This window comes from Monodelphis domestica, chromosome 4 (genome assembly GCF_027887165.1).
Source record: "Monodelphis domestica isolate mMonDom1 chromosome 4, mMonDom1.pri, whole genome shotgun sequence".
Lineage (NCBI taxonomy): Eukaryota > Metazoa > Chordata > Mammalia > Didelphimorphia > Didelphidae > Monodelphis > Monodelphis domestica.
Genome location: NC_077230.1, coordinates 409,577,434 through 409,587,165, shown reverse-complemented (window position 1 = coordinate 409,587,165; position 9,732 = coordinate 409,577,434). Strand labels below are relative to the sequence as shown.

General features: G+C 41.0%; 1 protein-coding gene across 1 annotated transcript in view; it reads left to right on the top strand.

Moving 5' to 3' along the window:
• The window catches only part of DFFB (DNA fragmentation factor subunit beta), a 32,476-nt gene extending 23,248 nt beyond the window's left edge, over nt 1-9,228 (top strand). The window contains exons 6-7 of the mRNA XM_001376732.5: nt 6,699-6,799; nt 8,161-9,228. Coding sequence (XP_001376769.3) covers nt 6,699-6,799; nt 8,161-8,392 — 333 coding nt within the window. The 3' untranslated portion in view covers nt 8,393-9,228. The remainder of the gene's footprint in view (nt 1-6,698; nt 6,800-8,160) is intronic.
• The last annotated feature ends 504 nt before the right edge of the window (nt 9,229-9,732 follow it).

The window sequence follows — 9,732 nt, the reverse complement described above, 5'->3', positions numbered from 1 at the left end:
CAGCATTCAGGAAGATCTCAGCAGGTTAGAACACAGGGCCAAATCGAAGGAGATTCAGTTGAACAAAGAGAAGTGGCAGGACCTACCGGGGAATGAAAAACCAAAAATGAAGCATGATTCTACAAGGAGAGGACAGGGAAGGGACGTCCAGGCAACAGTTCACATCCGCAAGGTGTAGGGGAGTTAGCAGGCTACCCCCTGAGTCAGCCGTGTGTTTCGGCTGTGTTAACAGGATCAGAGCCGGGGCAATGCATCCCCCTTGATTCTAGTGCCTTCTCCTAATCATTGCTTGTTCTTAGTTGTTTGCCATTGTCTCCCCCGTCAGACCATGAGCTCCACCATGAGCTCCTCGAGAGCAGGGATTGTCGTTTGCCTTTCTTAGTATCCCCAGTCGTTAGTACATATCTGGAACATAGTGAGGTGCCCAATAACTGAGTATTGACTTGGACAGCCTTGCTATCTCTGACTAGGTATCAGTCACATCTCAGGAAGGATATGGATAGACTTGAGCATCTTAGGAAGGATACTGGCAAAATGGAGCTTGACCAGGATAGTCAGGGTTCTAGAAATCATGCCATAGATGGAGCTTTGGGTTAAAGTGGGGAAAAGTTGATTTTTTTTTCTCAATATAAGAAAAACTTCCTAATAATTAAAGCTGTACAAAAATGTTAGATAATGAGCCACCAAACTTGAAATGGAGGCTAGATGACCAATAAAGCAATCAAAAGACATTTTGTTTCGAGCCTGCTATAAGCCAAGGTGCAGTGGACAGAATGTTGGAAATGGAGTCTGGATGACTCATCTTTTTAACTTTAAATTTAGCCTCAGACACTTATTAGCTGTGTGACCCTGGGCAAGTCACTTCACCCTGTTTGCCTCAGTTTCCTTATCTGTAAAAGAAGCTGAAGAAGAAAATGGCAAATCACTGCAATGTCCTTGCCAAGAAAACCCCAAATCATGATGAGTTAGACACAACTGAAACAACTGAACAACAGTGCTTTGGGTGGGGTGGTAAGGAATTAATTAGCAGGGGAAACATTTCATATAGAAGGAAGCATTTGAGCTGAGAATTTTTTTTTTTAATAAAAACCCTTACCTTCCATCTTGGAGTCAATACTGGGTATTGGCTCTAAGGCAGAAGAGTGGTAAGGGCTAGGCAATGGGGGTCAAGTGACTTGCCCAGGGTCACACAGCTAGGAAGTGGCTGAGGCCGGATTTGAACCTAGGACCTCCCATCTCTAGGCCTGGTTCTCAATCCACTGAGCTACCCAGCTGCCCCTGAGCTGAGAATTTTTTAAAACTCTTTCCTTCCATCTTAGATTCAATACTGTGAATTGGTTCCAAGACAGAGGAGTTGTAAGGGCTAGGCAATGGGGGTCAAGTGACTTGCCCAGGGTCACACAGCTAAGAAGTGTCTGGGGCCAGATTTGAACCCAGTCTTAATCCATCAAGTAATCTAGCTGTCCACTTGAGCTGAGACTTGAGGGGAACTAGAAATTCTAAGAGGCAGAGAGGAGGAAGGAAGGAATTCCAGGCACTGAAAAAAGTTAATGAAAAAACATGAAGATAGGAGCAAGAAGACCACCTGTTGGAGATGATAGGAAAGGAATTCTTATTCCTTTATGGATCGGACTAGCTGGGCACTGAGGTCCCTTGTAAATCTGAGATGCTGTGAAAGAAAGCGGCTTCTCCACCTTATGGTTACTGCAGTATAGTAGAGCTCATGCATGAAGCTCAGCCTGGGCTTGAGATTGTGAGCGGCACTGAAATCCCAACTAGATGGAGGGATCAGGAACAATCCACGTACTGGAAACATTGCACTAGCATCCTTTCCCACCTGAGTCAGGTGGGAAAGTATTATATTATTATAATTATTATACCATATAATATAGAAACAACATATTATTTATTATAGATTTAGTATAGTAAATTATTATTTGTTATTATTAAACCATCAATACAGAAAATTTATTATTAAATTTTATCATTTATGTTTATATTATTAAATTATTAACATAGAAAATTTATTATTATTTATTAAATTATATAATTTACTTTTATATTATTAAATTATTAATATAGAAATTTAAATAATAATATATAACTTTAAATCATAATATATTTTGCCTATTATATATGTGTGTATACATTTGTGTATATATGCTATGATGCTGTTCAATTCAATTTGGGGTTTTCTTGGCAAAGGTACCAGAATGGTTTGTTCTTGCCTTCTCTATCTCCTTTTAACAGATGAGGAAACTGAGGCCAACAGAGTTAAGTGTCTTGCCCAGGGTCACATAGCTAGGAGTGTCCGAGGCCATATTTGAACTCCAGTTGGCTTGCCACTAGGCCCATTACTCTATCTACTGTGCCACCTCAAAGCCACAAATATACACACATTATATATTATTAAATATCTGTGATAGGACCTTGAAACAGGATGGCGTGGGTTTGGGTGAAGGGGGTGATTCACATGCAAATGATCCTCTTCTTGGCTTCCTCCATTTTTCTTCTGCGCTGGGGTTGGCCCATTTTGTCTGGCCTGAGCGATGAGGTCCTGGGGCTTCTGCTAATATCTCGTCCTCAATTCAAGTGGTCCTTTTTGCCATTTATAAATCGCAAATTGAATTTCTAGCTGAATCCACCTCCGAAAGCTGTGGCTTTCCTATTGTTTCTAAGTGGTTAGAGCAGCAGGTGGCTCGATGCTCAGTCTTCAGTCAGTGTCCTAGCAAATGTAGAGACATTAAAGGCTTCCCACTTGCCAAAGTGTCTTTGGGGACAAGGCAGGTTTTCTCTTCTTCTTTTTTTAAATTTATTTAACGTAGGTGATTGTAAACAGCTTGGACCATAAAAGCATCTTTCCTACAGTTCACAAACATGTTTATTTATATTTATATTTAACTACGTATATTTATATGTTTATTAATCGTTCACAAGTATTCTGTGTTTACTAGGAAGGCAGTCTGGCAGAAGAGCCAGCCTTGAATTTAGAAAGACCCCAGTCTCACTTTGGATTTAGTGACTGTGTGACTGGGCAAGTCACCTAACCTCTCGTTGCTCCTGGGTAGCCCTCTAAAGCTCTGCCTGGCAAGAGAAGTGCTGACCTATTTTGGTAGAGGGAGTGCCCTCACTCCTGAGTCCCCTTTGCCAGTGAAATCCCAGGCTTTCATCCATAGCCTTCTGTTCAAAATTAGGGATACGCTTCTGAGTCTCTCCCTACTTTGATGAACTCACAAGTCTTCTACACTTCCCTCATCACTGTTTCATCTATTGAAGAGATGTTATTGTTGTTCAGTCGTGTCTGATTCTTTGTACCCCATGGACTAGAGCCATCCACGGGGTTTTCTTGGCAAGGATCCTGGAGCGATTTGCCATTTCCTTCTCTAGTGGATCCTTTGGTCAGGCAATTGGAGGTTAAGTGAGATGTCCAAGGTCACACAGCTAGGAGGTGTCTGAAGCTGGATTTGAACTCAGATCTTCCTGACTCTAGACTCAGTGTTCTCACCACTGAGCCACAGCTGCCTCTTTGAAGAGATGAACTCTATAAAAAGAGCTGTCTATATATCCATTCTGGGCTGGAATGTTTGTGTGTGTCCTGTGCTTGCTAGAAGAGTCACAGCATTACAGAGCTTGAGAGGTAGGAGGGCCCCCAGGAACACCCCCCCCCCCAGGCCAACCCAATACATGAAAGGAATCACTATGATATCTTTGACAAGTGCTTCTCCAGCCTTTGTTTGAGACCTTCAAGGCACATTGGCTCAGTGCACGCAACAGGGGTGCATCGGGACTGCAGGTAAATCAGCTCCTCCCTTGACTTCAACTCTGATTCCATGTAATGAGGGCATTGGGCCAGGTGACCTCAGAGGTCCCGGCAAGCTCTGACCGTCTATGACTGTGTGAAGTGGAGACCCTCTGAGGTGCTGAGGATATGAGGATGGAAACAAGGTCAGCTCTTATTAGAAGTCTAGCACTATGCTAGGCTCCCGGGGTACGAAGAATGGAAAAATGACAGTATCCCTGCCCTTCACAGCCTGATTATTTAATGAGAGATGGCAGAGAGAGAAAGAGAATGGGGGTGGGGTGGGGTGATGGTGGAGGGGGACATGGAGGGATGGAGAGATAAATGGAGAAGCAGATGATAGATAAATAGAGAAGTAGATAGATAGATGGATGAATGGATGATAGAGAGATGGAAGGATGAATGGATGGATGGATATATAGATAGATAGATGGAAGGATGGATGGATAGATAGATAGATAGATAGATAGATAGATAGATAGATAGATAGATAGATGGAAGGATGGATGTATGGATAGATAGATAGATAGATAGATAGATAGATAGATAGATAGATAGATAGATAGATGGAAGGATGGATGGATGGATGGATGTATGGATAGATAGATGGAAGGATGGATGGATGGAAGGATGGATATATAGATGGATAGAGATGGAAGGATGGATGGATGGATATATAGATAGATGGATAGAGATGGAAGGATGGATGGATGTATAGATAGATAGATAGATAGATGGAAGGATAGATGTATAAATAGATAGATAGATGGAAGGATGGATAGATGGATGGATAGATAGATGGATAGATAGATAGATAGGTAGATGGAAGGATGTATGTATGTATGTATAAATGGATAGATGGAAGGATGGATGGATAGATGGATGGATGGATAGATAAATGGATAGATAAATGGAGATATGGAAGGATGGATGGATAGATGGATAGATGGATGGATGGATGGATGGATGGATAGATAAATGGATAGATGGAAGGATGAATGGAGGGAGGGATGGATGGATGGATAGATAGACAGATAGAGAGGTAGGTAGGTAGAGCCAGGTCCCACTTAGTATGAACAATGGATCCCTTGAAATAGTTACAGTATTTGGATTCTTACTACATATTTCCATTGGGTTTGAACGAATGCCCCCATTTTACATATAACTTCAAATAGTCTGAATTAAAATACATTTGACCACTTGAAGGAGGGGATTCATTATTTACACTGGTTATGATGTGTCTGTATTCAGTTGTTTTCAGCTGTGTTGCACTCTTTGTGACCCCATCTGTTTTTTATTGTTGTTGTTGTTGTTGTTGTTTTGTTTGTTTTTTGGCAAAGATAATGTAATGATTTGTCATTTCTTTCTCCAACTCCTTTTATGGATGAGCAAACTGAGACAGACAGAGTTAAATGACTAGGATCACAGAGTGTCTGAGGCTGGATTTGATCTCAGGAAGAGGTGTCTTCCTGATTCCAGGCCTGACACTCTATCTATTGTACCACCTTGCTGCCTGTGTAATATGTGTTTATTTCTTGCTATGTGCCAGGCACAGTGCTAAGGGATGAGACCTTCAAACAATTCTGAAGACAAGTTAGAATGCATTAAATACAGAATGTGTGAGTCATCTCGAATCATAGCAGGTGCTTTAATAGATGTTTAGTGTTTGATTAAGTTATAAAGGTGGAGAACTTGGTTTGTCTAACTTGGAGCATAGAATTTAAGGGATTTTTTGACTAGAGATTCACTTGTTTGTTCATTTGTTCATTCATTCATTCAACAAATGTGCATTAAGTGCTTACTCTATGCCAGGTTCCAGAGAGGATTTCAAAGATGAAAGCAGAACAGTTGCTGCCTGAAGGGGTTTTTGGGGGGTTTTCTTGGCAAGGATACTGGAGTGGCTTGCCATTTCCTTCTCCAGTTTATTTGACAGATGAGGGAATTCCTGTGACCCAGGAGATTTTAGTGAACAAGGCTGTGGGAGAGGACATTCTAGGAAAATGCTTCTAGAACCTGCCCATCATTTCTAACAGCTCAGTAGAATTCCATCACAATAATATGCCACAGTTTGTTGAGCCATTCCCCAATTGATGGATATCCCCTCAATTTTCAGTTCTTTGCCACCACAAAGAGCACTGCTATAAATATTTCAGATCATATAGGTTCTTTTCCTTTTCTCTGGGCACCTCAGTAAACAGATAGTGGTTTTACTGGGAATATACAGTTTTTTTGGCATAATTCCATATTGCTTTTCAAAATGATTGGATCCGACAACTCCATCAGCAGAGTCTTAGTGTCCCCATTTTTCCACATCCCCTCCAACATTAATCATTGTGTCCATTTAGCATTTTAGAAGTCTGATCGATGTGAGATGATATCTCAGATCTGTTTGAATGTGCATTTCTCTAATCAATAATGACTTAGAGCATTTTTTCTTGTGGCTCTAATAGCTTTGGTTTCTTCATCCCCAAACTGTTTGTTCACATCCCTTGACCATTTATCAATTGGAGAATGGTTCATATTCTTATAAATTTGATAAAGTTCTTGATGTAGTTGAGATACGATACCTCATTCTAAGAAACTGCCTATAAAAATTTCCCTCAGTTTTCTACTTTCTGTCTAATCTTGGCTACATTCGTTTTATTTGTTCAAAACCTTTTAAATTTAATATAATCAAAATTATCCATTTTATATTGCATAATGTTCTCCATCTCCTGTTTATTCATAAATTCTCCTCCAATCCATTAATATGATAGGTAACGTGCTCTATGTTCTTCTAATTGGCTTATGACATCTTCCTTTATGTTTGGAATCAGATTCATTTTACTCACCCCCTTTGACTGAGGGGCAGCAATTTCAATGGAATTTAAATCTACTTGGCTCTCATTTGCCTTTTCAGGGTCCTTTTGATTTGGATTCTTGTTTGTCTATACATTCCATCAATCCCTATAGTAACCGGGAAAGTCGAATTCTATTCAGCACATGGAATCTGGATCACAGGTAAATAAAGAAGGAAGTAAAGGTAGGATCCTTCAGTGCCATTCATGCAGCCAAAGTCCAGTTACCCAACAAGAGAAAGAGAGCAGCATGCCTACTTTTAATAGGGATGGGGACCAGATGGGTGATTTCATCGATATTGGGAACACCTTGGCAAGGAAATTCTCTCTTCTAATGCCTTGCTGTGTTAAAGAGTCACCTAGGAGGTAAAAGTAAAGTGACTTGCCCAGGGTCAAATAGCTAGCAAGTGTCAGAGGCAGGACTCAAACCCATGTCAAACAGGTTGGATGTGAAGGTCTTTGAAATCCCTTGCAACTTTGTGATTCTGGGAATTATTCATGCATTGAGTGCTCCTTTAGAGGAGGGAGGGATCAGTCACAGGGCTGGAATATTTGTGGGAGGCTGCATAAAGGAATTAGAGCTTTGGATAGACTTCAAGGGAACGGTAAGACTTAGTTTGGTGGGGAGCAGAAAGGGAAGTCATTCTATTATTATTATCATTATTTATAGAGTCAGCCAGGTGGCAGCATGTACAGTGTGCTGGATTTGGAATTAGGAAAACCCAAGTTCAAATTCTGCCTCAGATACTTGTTAGCTGTGACTCTGGACAAGTCACTTAACCACACCATGTCTCAGTTTCCTAATCTGTAAAATGAGGATAATAATAACATCTACTTTTCTGGTTATTGGAGGGAAAAAATGACAATATTTGTGAAATCATTTGCAAATCTTAAAGCATTATATAAATGTCACCTAAGAAATTCAAGCTAATGATTAAATAGTACCTCCTATGTACTAACATAATGGGTAGCATGATGTAGTCTATAGAGACCTGGGTTCAAGTCTCATCTCTGAAAAATGCCAGCACTGTGATTGAGGGCATATCACTTCATCTCTTAGTGCCCCACATTCTTCTCTAAAATGCTCATTTTTTGAAATTGTTCCTTTTCCCTCTCCTCCCCTCTTCTTTCCCTTTCCCATTGTGCTAATCACTTTAAAAATATTATCTCATATAAAGATATAAATTAAGTAGTCCCTATATTATTCTTAATATAGAAAAAATACAAAGACAAATTAATTTCTGGGGGGTTTAAATTTATTTATTAATTTATGGGAGGAGAGCATTAGCCACTGGGGGCCAGAAAAGAGAGGAGTCAGGAAAAAAAGAAAGACGTTTTCCAGAAAGGAAATAGTACCTGAGCTGTATTTTGAAGGAAGAACCTGCTAGAAATTAATCTAGGTTTAATGTGTTGACAGGACCTCAAATGAATAAGTAATAAACTGTCCTTTGGATGTTCTTTTGGCTTGAGGAGGGACGTTGCCCACTTTCTGCCAGTCGATAACTAACTTACCTTCTCTTGCAGAATAGAAAAGAAACGTACCATCGTGCCTGCTCTGGCCGAAGCTGTTGCCAAGCAAGATGGAAGAGAAGTAGACTGGGAATACTTCTATAACCTCCTTTTTACCTCGAATAACCTGAAATTGGTGCATATTGCCTGCCATAAGAAGTGTAGTCATAACCTCAGCTGTGATGAAACCAGGATTTACAAACCCAAGAAACGTGTCAGGAAACGTGCTGTCTGCAGACGGCAGTGACCTCTCCTCCCCTGTTGCTTTCCTGCGATTTGGAGCCAGAAGGGGGCTTAGAGATCATCTGCTCATTCTCCTCATTTTACAGATAAAGAAAGAGTCTCAGGTAGGAGAAGGAACTCTCTGCCTACTAATCAATCCATCAGCAAACCTTTTATTAAGTGCTTAGCATTGAGGATAGGTACAAAGACAAAAACAAAATGTTTCCTGACCTCAATGAGTTTATGTTTATTGGAGGAGTGGAAGAAACAACACGTGTACACGAAATGATACAAAGAACATACAAAGTAAATGGAAGACAATTTCGATTTTGGGAGGATTAATAACAAGTGGCATCATGGGGGCAGCTGGGTAGCTCAGTGAATTGAGAGCCAGGCCTAGAGGTGGGAGGTCCTGGGTTCAAATCTGGCCTCAGACACTTCCCAGCTGTGTGACCCTGGGCAAGTCACTTGACCCCCATTGCCTAGCCCTGACCAATCTTCTGCCTTGGAGCCAATACCCAGCATTGACTCCAAGACGGAAGGTAAGGGTTTAAAAAAAAAAACAAAAAACAAGTGGCATCAAGAAAGTCTTCCTGTAAGAGGTGGCTCTTGAGTTGAGCTTAGAGAAAGCTAAGAATTCTGAAAAATGGCGGCAAGGAAAGAGTGCAATCCAGGCATAGGGGACAGCTAGTGGGAAGTCAGGGAGTATCTCATGGACATATCTATTGTTTAGTTGTGTCTGATGCTTCATGACCCTGTGGACCATACTGTCGATGGGGTTTTCTTGGCCAAAATACTAGACTTATTTGCCATTTCCTTTTCTGGTAGATTAAGGCAAACAGAGGTCAAGTGGATTGTCCAGGGTCACATAGCTTTTATGGGTCTGAGTCCAGATTTGAGCTCAGATTTTCCTCACTTCAGGTTGAATGCTCTATCCACTGAGCCACCTACTGTACTTATCTGATCATGCCTCCATGCAGGTCCTCCATAAAGGTGCTATTTTCTTTCTGTCTCTGGCTAATGCCAGGGATATAATAAGTATGCATCTCTCTGCCTCTGTCTATACGCATACATATGTGTGCTCACCCATATATCCATTCAGAGTGGCGAGCAGGACTTGGTTTCAAGTCCAATTCTGACCCATTCTGGTTATATGGCCCCGGGCAAGCGACTTAACCTCTTGGTGCTCTAGGCAACTCCCCAGCATTGCTCAGAAGGTACTGACCCACATTGATAAGAGTGCGTTTCTTCACTTTGGAGTTTCCCAAATCAATGGAACAATATCAGTCCCTATCCCTCTATCTGTCTGTCTCTACATATATATGTTTATAGTTGTATTCTTCAGTCATTTCAGCCAGGTCCAAC